Below are 20,606 nucleotides of genomic sequence, written 5' to 3'. Positions count from 1 at the left end.
ATTTTTAATTTAATACCCACTTTTAATTTAATTATATTAAAGAATTTTAATATTTTTTTATGTGTGATTATTTATTATAATGTGAGATAGAGAAATAACTTAATTATAATTATAATATAATAAAAAAATAATTTTAAAATATCATATTTTTTTATAAAAAATAAAAAATAAAAAATTGACGGGTACGAGTACGGGTATACCCGATACCCGCGGGGACGGGGATGAAGATGAAAATCATATACCCGACGGGTATGGGTACGGGGACGGGGATGAGTTTGACTCGCGGGGACGGGTACGGGTATCATGAAACCCGTACCCGACCCGCCCCGTTGCCATCCCTAGATGTGAGTGATGTAGAAAAGATTCGGACTTCCTGCATATTGGAAGTTTTGTCTTGGACCTCTCGATTAAGTGAGACATCAAATATGTGGTCATGCAACAATAGGTCAATATGAGATATTGGACGTATACGTGTTTGAACGTCTACCTAGGTATCGAGAAATTTGAACTTAATGAGAATGACACTCTTATATCGCGTGTTCAAATCAAAGACACATGGACGAAGGACACATTACTCTATAGTAATTATGGTTGTGGAAGGTTGAAATCAAATCATCAATTTTTCTCATTAATTGGGTGAAAATGATGCATTGCTAGATGTAAATATTTGACTATAATATTTAATATTATTGCCAATTAAGGTGATATTTAAATATTAATGTGATATTTAAATATTATTGTCAATTAAGTAAGAACCTATGGGATCACACGAATTGAATAAAAACATGAAGCAAGTCATTAAATTAAATGAGATTTAATTTAGTGGTTAATTAATAAAATAATATTTAATTAATTAACAAAATATTTAATTAAATTGGACAGGAAATTGGGTTTATATTGTACAAATCCAAAAAGGATGCAAATTAAATTAGGTTAAACAATAGACTGTAAAAGGATGTGTTAACCTAATTTTTCCACCAACATGAAATTTAAGATTTTGTGTTGTCTCACAAAACTACATCTGTCTTCTTTGTGGCTAGCATCAAACCTTGCACTAGTGTTACTTGTGTGGACTAGGTAGAGGCACCATGCTTTTTGTCCTTGGTGATCAAATGATTGTTTTTCTCTCATCCAAACAAAGATTTTTTCAATGGAAGTTCTATAACAATCAGACACACCAAAATGGATCTAGAGAGTTGTACAAGTATAAGATTGTACAGTTGAAGATGACTTTAAGGAATTAATTACCTATACCAACAATATGTAAATATTTCTCGGTAATTTATCACAAAAAAAACCTCATAGTTAAGCATGCTTGATTTAAAGCAAATTAGGGATAATGACCTTCTAGGAAGTTTCCTAGAAGACATGCAAGTGAAAATAAAACACACAAAAAAAAAGTCTTGTGTTAATTTTTTGGGACAATCGTTGATCCTAAAGGCGGTCATACATCTCAAAAGGGGCTACTTATGAAGGGTTCTATACTATAGGTTAAATCTTTCCTTAATCTTTTTGTATATAGTAGATAGATTTCTTGAGTATGTTTCTCAAGAAAGTGAGAAAGAAAAAGTCTTGTAGTGGGGTGTTATAAGTAAGTGTTTCTTAGGTGCAAGAAATGGTTTCTTTAATAATCTAGGAGTAAATTGCATGTTGTATTGTGATTGTAAATCTCTTGACATTAAACATTAGTGGAAATCTCAAATATTGAATTGATTGGGAATTGGATGTAGGTCACAAGTGGATGTGACTGAACTAGTATAAATTTTTGTGCATATTTCTCTCATCCTTATGCTTGTTTTTACATTCTTGTTAATATGATATCATGTTGAGTAACATGTGTTATAATTCATAATCATTGCATGTAGAGCAATCAGATTCTAAACTTTCATTAACAAGAACTTTCAACATAACATCTTGCATATGCTAAAAAAATCAATTTGGTTCATTGGAAAGTTTTTATAAAAGTTCTTGGTCCAAGAAACTTAAAAAGAATTGTAAAATCCAATTCACCCTCTCTCTAGGATCAACAATCTTTTCTAACACAATCATTGATCCTAAAGGTAATCAAACATCTCAAAAAGGGTTTACGAAGAGTTGTAATCGGTGAAGAATTTTAACCAACGAAAAGTTGAGTAAAGTGTCATCATATGAAGTATCATGGAATGAAACCATTAAGATATCAAATTTGAGGGGTGTTAGAAGTTTTTAAAACACGCTCCAAAGGTAAAAATTATTTTAATAAATATACAAAAAAAAAAAGTATATATTATTTACTTTTATCTAAATAGTGTTTTTAACTTCTATTTGTATTATCTTGATAGTTTTTTTTTTTGGTACATTTATCTAAATAATATTATAAGTCATGCACGATTTACGAGCATACAAAGTTTACTCATAAATATTATAAAATTATATTAATAAATATATAAAAAAATCATATATTATTTATTATATTCAATGAAATTTTATTATATTAAATAGATAAATTCAAAATCAAATTTGACTAAAAGATTTTTTCAGTTTAATAACAAAATAAGATATATCAGAAAATAAAATAAAAATTCTATAAATCTTGAGTCATTTTAAAAATAAACTATCTTTAAAAAGATAATTTTGAAAATCATACTTTTATTATTCATATTTATTTTGTTAAATAAAATAAAATATCCAATTAATGATCATCTTGGATGACAGAATTTTCTTTGATCGGATATTTTTTGAAATTCTTTTAACTTTATATCTATTTCAAATTTTTATTTATCATATTAATTTATTAATTAAATTTTAAAAATTTTAAAATAAATTATCAATAATTAAAATAATCAAGTGTCCTATATAAATTATTTATATTAATTCAAAAATATTATTTATATGTTTAAAAAAATTTATTTATACAATTTTAAATATAATAATTTATATATTTATATTATATATATATAATCTATTATTAATTTTAGTTATCTATACTTATTAATAAAAGTGATATCATTATTAGTAACTATTTTTTGTGTTTACTTTTACATTGACATGACAGATTTGCCCCTATTTATTTTGTCGTTTTTATTTTTTAAAAGTTTTCGTAACTAACAATTTTAGCTCTACAACCATTTAAAACCCCAAACCTTTCAATAATTAACCACTCATATTTAATCTCAATTACTTTTAGCTTTTATTTTTTATTTATAAATAAAAATTATAGAAACACAAAATGTCTCTTTTACACTAATATATAATAAACATTTAATTTATGAAATACATAGGCTAAAATACTGCTAAATAAAAAAAATAAAAAAATAAAAAAACTAGAAAAATAAAATTATATATTAAATTTGTTATAATAGAAAAATTTTTAAAAATCACGATGATAATTTAGGTTTTAGCGTTATTTATGGATAAGCTTTATTATTTATGGATAATTAATAAGCTGCTCTCCTTTAATTGAAGGGTTCACATCCAACACAGCTATAGAGATAATAATGTTTGCAAAAATTGTCCGACCACTACTATCATTTTCTTGCGAATTTTTCTATAAAAAAATATTTGCTAAATTAATATTATACTTCGTTATAGCTGAATTAATATTATCACTAATAGTCAAGTTTACAAATTTTTCAAAAATTTGAAGATTATATTATACTTCGTTATATAAATTTAAATTAATATATAAAATATTTTTATTTAATAAATAAGTCATTAAAATTTAATATAAAATATAAATTATAGAATAAAATAAGTTTATAAAGACTTACTCTAAGCATAAGTCTATGTAATGTTGGATATAATTATTTGAATTAGTAAAATTTTAGATAATATTTAAATCATTATTAAATAATTTTGTGATTATGAAGTATATTAATATTTCATCAATTTTACGAATATTATAATGTTGACTTTGTTCTAAAAGTTACCCTCGGACAAATTGAATCATTCACAACGTAAGTGGGTTGAAAGATTCATATCTTCTCTAAACGAGTTGGAAAATTATCTCCCTTGAAGGAAATTTTACTTGCATGTAAAGTATTCTCTAGAAAGTGGACAGTTTCCTCTTAACAGTAAACACAAGAGTACAGAGCATGATTCTCATTAGTTGACTTCAGGCACACTTTCTTGATCCTTTTCAATTATGCATTGATTATTAGTATGCCATAATATGTGATCGTAAATATTCTGGATGTTGCTGAATTTCTTCAAATTCCTCTTCACATACTGCATTACCACACTATTTTATGTTACACAAAATGGGCAGTTCGTGCTCAGTTGCTCATTGTCACTCCCCATCTCCACATAAACATCATTACTAACTTCTCTACAAACACAACGAGAATCTTCATATAGAGAAGGATTCAGCGATTGGTTTAACCAAGAAAAATCATTGGCAATTTAAAAATTATCATTGATTTTTCCAAGGCTCTCACAACAGTTCTCTAGGGTGAATGAAGTTGTTGCCTATAGCTCCCTTTGGCATCCTATTGTCAATTCAGCAAAAACTTATTTTAAAGATACAAAGATTAGTTATAATGAGATTTTCTAGTTGTTAAATTGAAGCAATACCCCCAAAATCATATTTGAAGGTTAGGGTATTTCAATTTCCCTCCTCTGGTGCAGCCCTGTACCCTGTAGGACACCCGAGACAGAATAACGAGCACAAATAACCAATTCTATTCTATTACTCAATACGGCACTTGTTTACTGCTGAAAAAATTGATTTCTGAACATTAAAGTTGGACATCTTAGTAGCTTAGAATGGAACAACTCCAATGAAAACGAATAGCACTCCCCTATACATAGAAATGGCAAATCCTTGAAGGAATTCTTACAAAGAACTTCTAACTGTCAAAAAAGAACCTAATTCTCAACGAATGGGAGTTATCTCAATTTACCCAAGTTTGATCACTAAGTCAGTGTGGCCAGCATAGATATATTGAGTGTCACTGCGATTCACTGCAAGCACCCTCTATAAGCATCAGCAGCAAGTGCCATTAGTCTGAAACTCTCATATTTGGTGTTAGGAAACACTTTTCTGCCAATAGTTGAAACCAAAGCCATAGCAAAAATATCCAAAGCTAAAATTGCCTAAGAATCTGTCCCTGAATATTCAAAATAAGAAAGAGGTATCTCGGGAGGAGATGGTGTTGTTGCCACACACTTAAACTGTACCAAAACAACAAATGCAACTGTAATCAGCATATTTCTCCAAAGTGATAAGTAGAATGAAATTTAAAACTCAAGATTAAAAAAAAAGTTACTAAAGATGGGCCAGATTACATTTCATCATTAATATATGATAGAAAATAGGGAAAAAGGAAGCAAAAGAAGTGTAAAACATTACCTTATGTTGTTTGTATTTCTCTCTCACAGCTTGCAAAGAACCCCCTTTCCTACTGAGGTACAAGTCATGTACGTTTTGAACACATTCCTTCAAGTCAGCAGATTTGTATCTAGTGAGTTGATGGAGCCCTGAATTCTGTAAACAGATAATTTAGCAACTGCCTCCACATCGGATATCAAATATATATCTAAAATTTTAAATCATTACCCAAGGATGTGTCTTTGGCCTTAAAATAAATCTGGCTAAAAATATAACAGATGCAGCCACCATAGATGGCAAGAACTTTACACAATTGTAATCCAACAAACTGAGCTCGGCAAGATAGCAGCTAAGGAACTCAAAATGGAGATCAGAAGCCTGCAAAACAAGACAAGAATATTAGTAAAATGATGAAAATGTGTCTCTACTTCAATTTAATTAATTAATTGCAGCTTGCAGGAAATGGTAGACAGCTAAAATTTGCTATATCGTATAGGAGATTGCATCACAGTCAAGCAATGAAAGTCAAATAGTGATTGGAAATCATGAGGTTGTCAAATCTTGATTAAAATTGTGAATCAATGCTAATCTATGAATCATAGGTCACAACTTGTTTTGAATCTTAAATTTAGAGACAGAAAAAGTATTTCAAGTATATCATATATTTTTTTATACCAAAATTGGCATCATCATTCTATTGAATAAGGAGTCAATGAGATGTTCAAAATTCTTAGACCAAACACTATCATCACTTATGGTTAGCCGAAATTTAACAGTATCCAATTTAATCCAAAACTTTACTTGCCATGAGCCAACAAAAAAATCATAACTTTCAAATATATCATATATAGAAGATATATAGTATTTAAAGTAATAATTTTAAATTAAAAATAAATATAGTAACCTAATTATAAGTCTTATAAAAACAATTATTTGTTATATCAAAGTTGTGAAGCCTTCATTTTAGAAAAATTAAAACAAAGCAAAGAAATAGCTAAATAGAATGCATGCATGATTGAGTGACACATAAAAGTAACGTAATGATACAATAAAATAAGTTAAAAAGTGCTCATTCAAATCCTTTTCATTTAACAATTTAAACTTATATGATTTTTCAATTTTTTTCACGAGAACTAGTGAAAGAAGAGTAATAGAGGAAAAAAGTCAATCAAATTATTCAATCATGTGATTCGTATCAATGCTATGACATTGCACGAATTCATCAATGTATTGTAATATACAAAGTTATTTAAGAATCTATCTTCATGATATGAATCAATAGGTAGTCAGTAGGATTTGAATCAGGAATCATAATATTTTAATAACTAGTAAAATATATGTTACATGTGTATGTGTATCAATTATATAGGTCTTAAAAATTAAGTTGTATGCAAATTAAAATAAAATGCCTAAAAAGTTCAATAAGATACAAAGTTATTTGACAACATTGTTGCATGTAACTGGATGCATTAGAGATAAACACTGACAACATGCTTTTGTTATACTATTGGATTGACAGGCACCTAAAAGAGGAAATTCTGAAAATCACTTTCAAGCTTATGAACAAGCTTTAACTTACATCAACACCCTCTTGACCAACTCTAGAGAATCTCCTGCAAATGTAGAAAGCATACAGAGTGAGCCAACATTGTAAGAAAAGAAAAACAACTAAACTATGCCAAATCAATGCAACAAGAACACATAATCAACAAAAAAAACGCCGCACCTTAAAAATGTCTTCACCGTAGGTCCACCCAATTCAAACTTTAAAGCCTTCAATATATCAGCTTCCATGGTGACAACCTTCAATACCAAAATCACCACTCACTAAAATCAGCAAAACCCAAAGCTAAAGCATGCAACAACACCAACAAATAAAACACAAGAATCACCTCCTCCTTAGAGTATGTGTTATCCGTAATGTAACAAAAGTCCTCAATCTCAGGCGGCTTAATCTCTTCATATTTCCTACTTGCAAAAACAACATAACAAGATTAATCAAACAATGCACATCCCTAAAACAAAAACATGCACCCAGATTGAAACTACTCAGAAACTCACGAAGCAACAAGCATGGCAGCAACCCCAAGCAATTGCAGTCTTTGTCTGGACAAAGCATTCAACGACAAGAATCTATCAATATAAGCAATACATAAATACAGAGTGTCCGACACAAGTTTATATTCCTCAGCAACTTCCACCAACCAATCAACCAACACACTTCGCATACTAGAATTAACATCTCTTTGAATCTTCTGTATGTAGTCAGGCAAAGGTCTCTTTCGAAAATCCATCTGAGGAAAAAAAAAACACACACACACACATTAGTCATTCTCGAAACGACACAGTTTTAACCATCGGAAAACCTAATTCAAAACAAAACCCTATACCTCCAAGCTGCGAAGGTATTCGAGTATATCCGAAGCGTAAGGTATACACAATTGAGGGTCGGTTCTGTCGTCTGTGCTCTCCGGCGTGGCTTCCAACGGCGTCGTTTTCTCTACTTTCACTTTTTCCTGTTTTTGAATCTTCGAAACACGTTGCTCCGGTGCGGCGACCGCGTTGGAGACATTGGTGAGGTCTCCCAAAACGACGCGTTTCTTCTTAGTGGCGGTTTGCAATTCGCATATTGCAGCTGCGGCTCTCTTCTTGGCTTCGCGTTGGGGACGAGCGTTGGTGGCTGCTTCTGCCATTGGGAATCGGAATTAGAAGGGCGATGGAAAGAATGAGAAGGGATTAGGGTTTATAATGAGAACCCAGAAGTTGAAACGATGGGTGTGGGAGTATTAAAGGCGCAGTGAAGAAGAAGAAAGTGGTTTGAAAATTTTGCGGTGGCTGTGGTTCCCGCTCGCAGTGAAGTACATTTTGGGATTTGGGGGAAACCTTGGGCATTTGCACCCTCTGAATGAGTTATTGTTGTCTATTATGTTTCTTGGATTCTGTTTGTGTTTTTTTTTTTTCTTCCTTTTTTAATAATAATTTCGTAACATTTTTTTTTTCTTTTTTTAATTTCGTGTTCTTGTTCCCTCTCTTTTAGGTTTTTGGGTGCATTTCTGCACTTCTGCTTTTCAAGTTTCAACTGGCGGGCTCTGTTTGGGGGGAATATGAATACTGCAGTGCGGTTAAATATTTAACCAAAATTCAAACATTAGTTAGTGCTCGTGACTCTGAGTAAATAAAAAAAATTAAACTTAATATTTTAACATTTACGATGTTAACAATATATTTTTATTTTATTAAATATAGCTAAAATTGACTGATAAATAATATTGTTAATATATAAATTATATTATAGATAAAAATTATAATAAATACTTTTATCATATAAATTATTTTTCAGATTTATAGTAAATCATTTATAATGTGATACAATATTATTTTTAATTATTCATAATGTTTTTTTAAAAAATTAAAATTTAATTTAAACATTAAAAAATATATATTTAAATAGATACAAAATTAAAAGTACCTAAAATATTAAAATAAAAATAGGTAAAAAGTATTTTTGTTAAAAATAATTTTTAAAATATTTTTATTAAAAAATAATTTTAGTTTATATATATATATATATGATGATTTTCTTGTTCAAACTTTATTTTAGTTATTTATATATTTATTTTTGAGGGAATTTTTCAATGCTATTAAAGATTTAGCAAAAATAAATTTATTTTAACTATTGACAGTTTTTTTTTATAAAAAAAATCAAATATAGTTTAAAGATAAATATGAAAAACAAATGAGAGATTACGAAAAAATCTTTAAAATGGTCTTGTAGAAAATATTTTTGAAAAGATAAATTATATTTTAAATCTACAATAAATAATGTATATTGTGATATAAAATTATTTTTAATTATTGATAATTTTTTATTTTTAAAAATGAAGTATAATTTAGAAATAAATAGGAAAAAAAATAAGAGATTAAGAAAAAAAATCTTAAAAATTGTCTTCAGAATTCTTTTAACTTTTATATTTAATTTAATTTAATCATTATTTATTATAATTATATATAAATTAAATTTTAATCAATTTTTATAAATTCAACACAAAATATTATCTTTCTCGAAAATATTTTTAGGAATTATTTATCGGTGAAAGTATTTTTAGGAATTATTCTTTGAAGATGGAAGTGTTTTTACAAATCTTTTTAACTTCTAATCTAATTCAAAAAGTTTATTTATCATATATATTTATAAATCATGTTTTAATATTTTTATAATAAATTATTAATAATTAAAAATAATTTTATGTCATAATATAAATTATTTATTTAAAAATTTAATTATTATTTATATGTTTAAAGTATTTATTTATATAAATTTAAAATATAATTTATATATTTAAATATAATATTTATCTATTTATATAATTTATTATGAATTTTAGTTATGTAACAAAATACACATACTAAAATACTAATTAATATTTACATCCAAGAAAATTTTATAAATTAAAATAATTTTATTACATAGGTGTTTTCTAGGCACTATTCTTAACTACTTTTTTTAACAAAAGCATTTAAAAATTTGATGTTTTTTTTGTTTTAACTAATGTGGTAGCCTGTGCAATACACAAATTGATAGTATTTCTAAAATTAATGTAATTTATATTTTTTAATACAATTTAATAATTGTATAATATGAAATTTATAATAATTATAAATAATTAACCTAATTTTAAGTTTCAGAAATCTTCTTCGATATTTATGCACTATCATATTTTACAACAAAAAAAAATACTAACCACATAAAGCAGTCCATTAAAGTTTGTGTTTTTATGTCTTTTTCTTAATCGGCATAATGATTGAACTTGTAACTATTTTTTTTTTTAAGGATAATGCTCATTTTCTTAAGTTAACAAATTTTATTTTAATATTCATTGATATTTTTTAAATTAAAAGATATAAAAGTGGAATTTTAGATGAGTCGATATTTGTTTTAATATGAACCAAAGTGAAACATTTAAATGTAAAAATTTGTCACTTTTTTTCTTAAAACAATGTGAAGTTTTATTAATTTTTTATATAAATAATGTAAAATTATTTATTATTATTAAAAATTTAACAAAATAGTTTCAATTTTGACAAAATTTAAAAGAATTTAAAAAAATAATATCAAACTAAATTTATAAAAGAAAATTTAATTTTTTTAACACACTATAACACCCAAGCTTTTCTTTTATTAAATTATATATATATATATATATATATATATATATATATATATATATATTATCTTAAATTATGAGTGGACGGATTTTACAATGTATTTTATTTTTATATAAATAACAAATTATTTTGTGTAACTGTTGCTTGAGTTATAGGAGAGTTAAAGTTTTTAAAATATAGAAATTACGTTAGTTTTTCTCACGATTCTCAGAGTTGGCAGAGAACATCCTAGAATTTAATGTCCTTCGTTTAGCAATTACCAATGTAAAGGAGAGAGTGAGTAGTTTTGTCCAAGGGCATTGGATAATTGTTAGATAGTAAGGTTGGTCACCAACCTCTTGTGTGACACCCTTACTACCCAACACATATTGTAACTTTACAAATAAATGTTTTAAATTTCGGTAAAAGGGTTCATATGAGAAACTTCAAAAATCGTTATTCAATAACCACAATAATAAAGATTTAGAAAATGAAACGTGTTCCTGCGTAGAAACACTCCTCTTGTCGTTCTTCCTTCTTGGTCTTCTGAGTCTTCGTGTCGACCGAATACTGTCCCCGAGAGGTAGGGAGGGTACCTGCAAAGGCACTCCAACGATCAAGTGAGTATTCGGTATAGAGCAATAAGTGCTTTTATATTGGATAATAACGTACCTTTTTATTTCACATCACCTATGTATTTATAGTGACACAATTGGGCCTGGTGGGCCTTCAGTCTTGGGAGATGGGTAACACTTGAGTTAGCCTTAATCTCCTCTTAATCTGGCATGGTAATTAGCGCATAATAAGTATCTAACTTGCCACGTGTTGTTTGTGATCTGCTCTTTGTTGAAGTCCTCGGCCAGGCGTAAGGCCGAAAGGGTGTTCGGCCTTCCCCAAGGCCGAAAAGGTGTTCGGCCTAGGTCAATGCCGAGGAGGTGTTCGGCTTAGGTCAAGGCCGAGGAGGTGTTTGACTCGTCCTTGATGGCAGTGTTGCTTGTGATCTGCTTTGTTGAAGTCCTCGACTAGGCATGAGGCCGAAAGGGTGTTTGGCCTCCTCCAAGGCCGAAGAGGTGTTCGGCTTAGGTCAATGCCGAGGAGGTGTTCGGCCTAGGTCAAGGCCGAGGAGGTGTTCGGCCCAGCTTAATACCGAGAGGTTTTGATGGGTGTTCTAGTGGTAAGGGAGTCCTGGGTACCCCCTTTGGCCGAGAGGGTGTGTTCGGCCCATCCTCCAACCGAAGGGGTGGTGTGTTTTTGTCGGCTCGGGCACCCCTTTCGGCCTATTGCCTGACTGAAAGGGTGCCGATTGGTGTGTTTTCGTCGGCTCGGGCACCCCTTTTGGCCTATTGCGTGATCGAAGGGGTGCCTCCTAGTACACTACCCCCCCAAGCCCCAGGATGGAAGACAAAGGGGTTTGATGTGTTGAAATGGTTCGGGGTTATTTTAGGGTTTTGTTTTTAGGGAGACGTGTTCTTCGGGAGGTGTGTCGTGTGGATAGTGACCGTTGCATGCCATGGCCGCCTTTGGGTTTCGCGCCCTAGGGTTATGTCTCTTCGCGTTCAGGCGCATTTATTACAAGCCTCTTGGGTTGCTTTGTGTGGTCTATATAAGGTGTGGGGATGGGACTCCATTCCTCATGCCTTCTTTGTAGTTATACTGCCTGAATATCATTTCGTGTGAACCGAGTACCCCTAAAGGTTCGTTTTTTGTGTTTTTAGATTTTTTTGTTGATAATGGCCACCGAAGGTGTGACATTGTCGTCAGGATCGTCGGCTAGTGATAGGATGTCGGCACAAGATGGCGAGGCCGAGATGTTAGCCTTCAACGCCGAGGTGGAAATGATAAGGGGTCATGCTGAGTTGGGCCCTGAGCGTAGTGGGGAGTCTGGGAGTTCTTCATCCGGGTCGGATTTGCCTGACGCCGAGATGAGCCCCGGGGATTATAGGCAGAAGTACCCTCGGTGTGAAATCCCCGGGTATGATTGGGTCGATGGTGAGGTGGCGGCGTACTTTTCTCGTTTTCATGAGAGGGCTGCCGTGATACGTCTTCTCGGTCTTTGCACGTTAGGCCGATGGGAAGGTTGGGATCCTTATCCTATTCTGCTGCGTCGATGCCGGGCCGAAGGCCCCGGGGAGCTTGATCTGGTTTTTCTTGCGAAGCGGGAAGGAACCAGACATTTTTTCTACATGTACGAGTGTTTCTTCCGAGAGCTCGGGATGTCGCTCCCCTTTGACGATTTTCAGATGGGGGTCCTTCGTGTGTTGAACGTGGCCCCGACGCAGTTGCACCCGAACGCATGGGCTTATATGCAAGCGTTCCGGGTGCTTTGTAAATACCACTACATAGAGTCGTCCGTAGGTTTATTTTTCCATTTTTTCTGTACTTGTCCTTCTAATAAGACTGTCAAGTGGCTTTCTTTGATTCGGAACGCCGACCGACCGTTGCTGACACCCTTCACGTCGTCTTTCAAGGGGTTCAAGTCGGGGTTTGTGAAGGTGATCATTGACCTCGTCGCCGGCCGAAATTACTTTTACGATGCCGAGCAGAAACCCCTTTTTCCTTTTTATTGGACTCGGCAGCCTCGGAAATACGATGATTTTGCGGAAGACATGATGACCGAAGCCGAGTTGTCGGCCTTAGATATCCTGAAAGGATTGTCGAGGTGTATCCCCTCTCGGTTTTTGGTGCTGCTGCCCAAGTCGTCTCGGCCTCGTTTTGATTTAGAGGGTATGTTTTTAATTTCTGATTGGTCGTTCTTGTTAGGTTGATGTGTGACTGTTTGATTTTTGCAGGCTGGATGGCGCAACAAGGTCAGGGACTTTCGTATCGGCAACTAGTGAGGAGTCGGGCCCCTGCCGGGACCGCTGTCGAGGACCATCGAAGCGTGGCAATCGACCAACAACCGACTCCCATGGATGCTCCCCGGCCGCCGCCCGTGGTTGTTGCTCTTCCGGATCCTTCGGCAAAGAAGAAAAAGGACAAAGGGAAGAGGAAAGCTGATGCTGCTGTTGGTGAGACCACTCGGCCTAAGCAACGCCGGGTTGAAAGTAGCTCGACCGATTTGGCCATTCCTTCGGCCATTGTCGCCAAGGTTTTTTTGTCGAAAGAGATTCGTCCAGCATGAATAATGTCATCCGACTTGTTGTTAGGTCAGGGGCATCGGATGCTTGATTCAGCTACCCCCTCGGCTCAATGGGCTATGGCTTGTGAATTGCACTTGAGGGCCACGGCCATATTTCGGAAGATGGCTTTAGAGCCTATGGCTGATGTGCATAATTTGAAGAAGAGTCTGGACGAGACTAAATCGGCCCTTCAACAGTCTGTCGAGGCGCATGAGGCAACCTCTAGTGAGAAGTTGTCGTTGGAGGCCGAGGTGGCTCGGTTAAGAGAGGCTTATGCTGAGATGGAAGGTCGGGCTCTTGCGGCGGAGGACGCCGAACGGATGAGGGTCCAAGAGGTGCAGGAACTTACGGCTTGGGAACAACAAGTAAAGGTCGAGGCCAAGGCTGCCATGGCTACTTTCCGGGCCGAAGTTGAGGGAAAAATTATCAAGGAGCACGAGGAAGGGTTTTGGCATTGTGCTCGGCAAGCGACCCACTTCGGCACTTTTCCCCCAAACTTTTCCTTCGAACTCAGCAAGGACTTCTTCCAGGGGGCTTTTCTAGACTTTAATGATGCCCCCGACAACATTGAGCCGGATGAGGCGGCCCCACCTCGGTCGGCTCCCATGGAAGATCCTGGTACGACTATGAATGACGACGAGGAGACCGAGGAGACCACTCATGCTGACTGAGGTGTTTATTGAGTGATACATCTGTTTTGTTAATGATGTATATGAATAGGGTATTTTTTGCTTTCTTTTTTATTCTTTTGGGCCGAATGAGCCATACTTGTTTGTACCCTCCGGCCGATAGTGCCGTTTTGACTTCAATGAATCTACTTCTTTCCTATTTGGACTCTTATGTTTTTGCTCTTTAAGTAGACGATCTATGTTTATCGCGCGAATTGGTTCGGACTTATGTTGGAGAATGACTTGTTTTCTTTTGGCCGATAGGGCTGGAATTTCCTTTTTGGTGGGCAAAGTAACTTTGTTCGACCTTGGCCGAGTGAAGGGGTACTCAGGTGAGATACTGTAGTTTGACTTCGGTTGAGGGGGTTTCTCGGGAAGTAAACTTTGCTCCCCGTTAACCAAATAGTAGGTACTTGGAAAAAGGCCAAGTTTTCTTCTCTAGCTGAGATAGTCTTGTAATTTTGTTCGACTTTGGCAGGTGAAGAATGCTCGGGGTGTTGTTCTTTGATCGATTGAGTTCGCGGGGGATTGACTTATTCGTCCTTGGCCGAGCTAATGTGCTCGGGAGGGAATAGTTCATTCAACCTTGGCCGAGAGGACATCTCGGGAGGGATTATTTCGTTCAACCTTGGCCGAAAGGACATCTCGGGAGGGATTATTATGTTCAACCTTGGCCAAGAAGATGTCTCGGGAGGGATTATTACGCTCAACTTTGGCCGAGAGGATGTCTCGGGAGGGATTATTACGTTCAACCTTGGCCGAGAGGATGTCTCGGGAGGGATTGTTTGATTCTACCTTGACCGAGAGGATGTCTCGGGAGGGATTGTTTGATTCTACCTTGGCCGAGAGGATGTCTCGGGAGGGATTGTTATATTCAACCTTGGCCGAGAGGATGTCTCGGGAGGGATTTATTTGTCCATCCTTGGCCGAGCAATAGTGCTCGGGAGGGTGATAGACTATGGCCAAGGCCAAGGAATCCAAGAGGTGATATCTTAAAAGAACCAAGAGGAATGGGATGATCTTAAAGACCTTTTCATTTGTTTGTACATATAGTAGTCTCTTGTATAGGTTATTTTGCCTTTGTATTTGTAAGGCACTTTACTTGCTTTTTCCTAGTGTTTGTATATTGTTTTTAAGGTAGGTTACTTGGAGAGTTTAGCTCCATTTAACCTCCCTAGTTGATACTTTCATTTTATATTTTTTTAGTAGGGAAAAGGGGGTGACGTTTAGCAAAGCTAGGGAGTGTGCTTAGAAATTGGGCCTGAGTTGGGCCTAGGCAAAATTTTGCATATTGGACTCATTTTGCTCCTAATTTTTTATAGATTTGAATTAGCTAGGCCTCATCATCATATGATGAACCTAGCTAACCCAAATCAAGGATTTTCAAATTAATTCATGGAGTATTTTGAGAACAAGGCCGCCTAGCCCACATGTGTTCCTTTGGCCGGATTTCTAAAGCCCCTCCTCTTGGTTTTTGAAGCTTGCCTTGCAAGCTACTAAACCAAGGGAGGTTAAGCCAACCTTACCATGGTTCTTAAGTGAACCATGGTCAAGGTTAGCTTCTCCTAGAAGCCACCTAAACCGTAGGAGTTAAAGCTAACTCTACCATGGTTCCTAGTGAACCATGGTTAAGGATAGCTTCTCCTACAAGCTTTCTTTCCCTATATATTTCTAAATACCTCATTTGTAATCACTTTTGAACAAATTAGAGAATGAAAATCAGATTTTCTCTCTTAATCAAGAGTCTCCTAAACCGTGAGAAATTCTCTCTCTAGGTTTCTAGCAAAGTTCTTCAAACTTTGCTTGGTTCCTCAAGCTCCTTCACAAGTTTAAGGAGTGGTCGAATCTCCTACAAAGACTTCTCCTCCTTTGAAGTTTCTTCCAAGGAGAATTCAGAGATCTAAAGGTGTCTACCTCAAGTGCATTCCGGTCCTAAGCATGGAGGAGTTGAAGTTCATCAATCTTCTTCAACTAATCTCCATCATTTTTGGTATCTAGAGCCTAGTGCTCTTGAGGTTTTTGTCTCTAATTTTTTCTAATAGAATCCGTGTTGTATCTTCCTCCTATTACATGTCTTGTTGTGTTTTCTGTATGGATCTAGGTTTTCTAAAATTTTTGATGGATCCTTATGTCACATATGAAATGATTGATTCATGATTTTTGCTTGTTCCTAATTCCTTGAATCAATTCGGTTTGTGCTTTAGGTTCATGTGCTTGTGCTTTTATTTTTGCTTGAGTCTCTCTATTCCTATAAGCATGAGTCCGTGATTGGACATTGACAATACTTAGTGTATGTTTTTGTTTTTGAATCATATGTTTTGTCTAGAGTCATGTGTAGTCCTTTGAATGTCATTGAATCCTAGACTAGCTTGTTTTAACCTAATTTTTGTTTTGTGTTCTTGAGTTCGAAATTTTTGTGTATTTTCTTATTAAATCCGAACCTTCCTATATGTGCTTTTGCTTTACATGTTTGAGTTCTTAATTTGCTATTAGTTCTAGCAAATTTCCTAGAGTTAGGTTTCTATTATGTCATATTAAAAGTTTTGTCAAATTAATTTGTTAAACACTTTCCTATTAGGTTTTCCTTGAGTCTTGTGTTGTGGCTGAAACTTTGTGTAATTTTTTTAGCCTTAAAACAGAACCAAAACAGAGGTGCGAGTGTCTTAAATGCATGAGAAAAACAAAAGAATGAGTGCTTAAAAATTTGACCTAAAAATAATACAAAATTGTGAAACACTAGAAAAGAAACATGCATGTGAACACCTTTGTTTTGTATAAATTTTTTGCTGCAGTAATTTTTCATTAAAACCGAGACCTATACCTGTTCAAAAGGCAATTAAACTCCTGTTTAATCAAAGAAAAACAAGTGAAAAATATTTTGCAAAAGAAAAAGAAAGAAAAAAGCAAAAGAAAAAGCCAAAGGAGTGTAAATTCTAGTAAATTGTGCTCTTGGTTTTGGTAATTTTTGTCTAAGTATTTTGTTGATCCAGCCACATTATTTGAGTCTTATTTTGTTTTCTAATCTTAGCTTTTGATTTGTTAATCCATTCTAGTACCATTCCTAGGTTATTCTTTTGTGTGCTAGCTTTCTAAATTTGCCTTAATTTTTGCTTGTCAATTTTTGTGGAATTCTTTCTAGTCTTGTCTCATTTGTTTTCCACCAATTGGTGTAGCTATTCTAAATTGTTCTTTTTCAGCTTTACACTAATATTATAGTCTTGAAGGTGGTTGAGTGCTTCTTAAAAGGTGTAGGAGGCCAAGGCAAAGGACATCCACTTGAAGGCTTTGGTGGTTGCTTAGGGAGTCTGTTCTCTCTTGGTGGCTAGGCTCTTGAAAACACCTAGAAGTGACCAAAGTCAAGGTTGCTTCTAAGAGAGGAGTGAAACACCTTGTGAGGCTGCAACTTGGTGGCTGAATTGGAGCAAGAAGGAAGAAAGCTAGTTGTGAAAATTTTTTGTGAAAATTAGTGACAAATTTTAGTGACGGAATTTTTGGTTTCTAAAACTTGTTTTCCTTACAAAATCCGTCTCTAAATTTGTTTCTAAATTAGTGGCTAATTTGTTTTCCTTGAAATTAAGTGCAACCACTAATTTCATTTGAAAGTGAATTTACATTTCATTTGGAGTGTAAATTTGCATTTCATTTGAAGTAAATTTGAATTTCATTTTTTTTCTTGTAATTTTTTGTCTTCTAAATTTTTGTACAAGGCCTTTATTAAGGAGTGTCTTGGAGTGCCTTTGGTGTATCTCCATCTCTCCTTAAGAATTTTCATAGTAATTTCCATGTAGTACTTGTGAGAGTGGTCCTTGAAGGTCTTTGGTGCCTTTCAAGCTCTCACTTAGGTTTAATTGCTTTCAACGCCTAGTTTATGTTTTCAAGTCCTTTATGTTTTAAGCAATTTATGTTTTAAGTCATTTAAGTTTTCAAGCAATTTATGTTTTCTTTCTCTTTATGATTTCAAGTATCATATAAAATTGTACACATAGGCACTTGTTTGTTATTTTTCTTTAAGAAAAGATCTTTGTGAAAATTGATTTGTGCAAGACAAAAGTACAAGGGGGTTTAGAGATTTTTACTTGAAGAGGCTTGGTTATTAAGTGGCTCTTTAGTAGCTCACCTCCCTCCAAAGTTCAATTTGTACTCTTAGACCTCCAAGTGCCAAGTCTAAAGCACTCCTTAAAAATCTTATTTTCATAAAAACTATTTTTGTGTGGAAAAATCTCTTGAATTAAAATATCTCAAAATTCCTCCAATAGTGAAAGTGATGGCTCTCCAAAAAGTCTTTCTTACATCACTAAAGAGCTCAAATCACTTAAACTACGGAAAAAGCAAGAGTCCATTCAAAGAGAGAAGGAAAGAATTGAAAGAGAAGGACAACTTGCTTATTTAGAGGAAGAATTGAGAATTTTAAGGCAAGAGGAAGAAAAATTAAAAGAAGATATGAAGAAACATAGGAAAAAGAGTAGGAGCTCACATTCCCAATACACATCCCCTAATGAAAGCATGAATCAAGGGGATCACTACCAACATACTCCTAGGAGAACTACTAGGCCAAGGGAAGTCAAGGTTGACCTCCCACAATTCTTTGGCAAAGATGATGTGGAGTCTTATCTAGATTGGGAAATGAAGGTTGAGCAAATCTTTGCATGCCATAGGGTAAGTGAAGAGAGGAAAGTCCCTTTGGCTGCCCTTAGCTTCCAATGGCATGCCATGTATTGGTGGACAGCCCTAGAGAGAGAGAGACGCCTCCACAATGATCCTCCAATTCAATATTGGAATGATCTTAAAAGTGCAATGAGGAGGAGGCACATTCCCACCTACTATGGGAGGGAGCTTATGAATAAGCTCCAAAGGCTCCAACAAAGAGACATGTCTGTAGAACAGTACAGACAACAACTGGAGCTATTAATGATGAGGGTTTGTATTAGGGAAGAGGAAGCTACAACTGTAGCTAGATTCCTAAGTGGTATTGATTTAGAGATTAGAGACCAAGTGGAGCTACTACCCTACAGGGACTTAAATGATTTAGTCCAACTTTGTGTAAGGGTAGAACAACAAATGTTGAGAAAATATTCTTTTAAAAGAGAGGGCTCCCACTCTAGATCTCTTAAGAAAGACTACATGGTGGAGGAAAAATCTTTTGAAAAGAAAAATATTTTAGAACCCTCCAAGGAATTAGGTAAGAATAAGGATAAGAACAAAGAGAAGGGTAAAGGTACCCACACTCCACACACTAGCACAAAGACTAGTGATATTAAATGTTTCAAGTGTCTAGGGAGAGGCCACATTGCTTCTCAATGCCCTACAAAGAAAGTCATGATCTTAAGGGGGCATGACACTTATAGTAGTCAAGAAGAAACTACTACCTCCTCTTCTAGTGAGAGTGAGGTTGAAACAAAGTTTCAAAGGACCAAAGTGGAGCCAGTTTATCCTTATGAAGGAGAGCTCCTAATGCTTAGGAGAATCCTTCATAATCAACCTAGTGGTACCCTATCACAAAGAGAGAACATCTTTCATACAAGATGTAATATTTTAAATAATGCTTGTTCTCTCATTGTTGATAGTGGTTCATGGTGCAATTGTTGTAGCACTAGGTTGGTTAAAAAGATGAGTTTAATTACTATGCCACATCCTCAACCTTATCATTTGCAATGGCTTAATAAGGATGGCGACATAGTAGTTGACCAACAAGTGAAGGTCAAGTTTTCCATTGGGAAGTATGAAGACCAAGTTTTATGTGATATAGTACCAATGGAAGCTTGTCATATTTTGTTAGGAAGACCATGACAATTTGAAAAGAAAACTATACATAATGGTCTTACTAATGAAATTTCCTTCACTCACAAGGAAAAGAAATTTGTACTTTATCCTCTCTCACCTCAACAAGTGGCTGAGGATCAAGCACAAATGAAAAACAAAAGAAAAAGAGAAAAGGTAGGGAAGAGTAAAGAGGAAGAAATATCCTCTAAAGGAATTATGTCTAAAGAGAATTGCTTTATCACTAAAGAACCTATAAAAACTATTCTCTTTATTCATAAAGACCTTAACTCTTACCCTCACGCTGCCACTAGTCTTGAAGAAGAGATTCACAAATCCATTAATTTTAAAGAAAAAGAATCTCAACTTCAAGATTTTGTGAAGGAGAAGTGGACTTCATTTAGTTCTACTTCTCATGCTACTTCCTTGGTGGTGCCCGAGGTAGATAGTCTTCCTTTTTGTAGGACTTGTCCTACCTTAGTTGTGTCAATAATGCACCCAATTTATGGAATATATTATTTGTTGGATATAACATATGAACCTTCAAGGTTCCTTATGACAAATTCTTTTCATAACTATCCAACAAATAATATAATCCAAAATTGTTTA

The 20,606-nt window shown here is 34.2% G+C and overlaps 1 protein-coding gene across 2 annotated transcripts; it reads right to left on the bottom strand.

Annotated features, from left to right (window-relative positions):
• Positions 1 to 4,682: 4,682 nt before the first annotated feature.
• On the bottom strand, positions 4,683 to 8,279 carry LOC109792662 (cyclin-A3-4). Of its 2 annotated transcripts, none has more exons than XM_029270184.2 (8): positions 7,699 to 8,279; positions 7,370 to 7,602; positions 7,201 to 7,279; positions 7,035 to 7,111; positions 6,888 to 6,921; positions 5,537 to 5,686; positions 5,330 to 5,464; positions 4,683 to 5,151 (listed from the first exon to the last, which is right to left on the bottom strand). In XM_029270184.2, exons 1-8 carry the CDS (start codon positions 7,999 to 8,001, stop codon positions 5,074 to 5,076), a joined length of 1,089 nt encoding a protein of 362 aa, XP_029126017.1. In that variant the 5' UTR covers positions 8,002 to 8,279; the 3' UTR covers positions 4,683 to 5,073. The 2 variants fall into 2 exon arrangements, with proteins under 2 accessions (XP_029126017.1, XP_020207676.1); XM_020352087.3 differs by having other exon boundaries at positions 7,201 to 7,276; positions 7,699 to 8,267.
• Positions 8,280 to 20,606: the final 12,327 nt, after the last annotated feature.

The sequence above is a fragment of the Cajanus cajan genome, chromosome 9, assembly GCF_000230855.2.
Source record: "Cajanus cajan strain Asha chromosome 9, NIPB_CcT2T_4, whole genome shotgun sequence".
Taxonomy (NCBI): domain Eukaryota; kingdom Viridiplantae; phylum Streptophyta; class Magnoliopsida; order Fabales; family Fabaceae; genus Cajanus; species Cajanus cajan.
This window is presented reverse-complemented; position numbering and strand designations above follow the sequence as displayed.

Bases quoted from the DNA above. Each gene is read 5' to 3' on its own strand.
- LOC109792662 (XM_029270184.2), bottom strand. From the start codon at position 8,001: ATGGCAGAAGCAGCCACCAACGCTCGTCCCCAACGCGAAGCCAAGAAG. The intron at 7,603-7,698 runs GTATAGGGTTTT...TTTTTTCCTCAG, and splicing joins AATACCTTCGCAGCTTGGAG to ATGGATTTTCGAAAGAGACC. The intron at 5,152-5,329 runs GTAATGTTTTAC...GTTTTGGTACAG, and splicing joins AGAAATACAAACAACATAAG to TTTAAGTGTGTGGCAACAAC.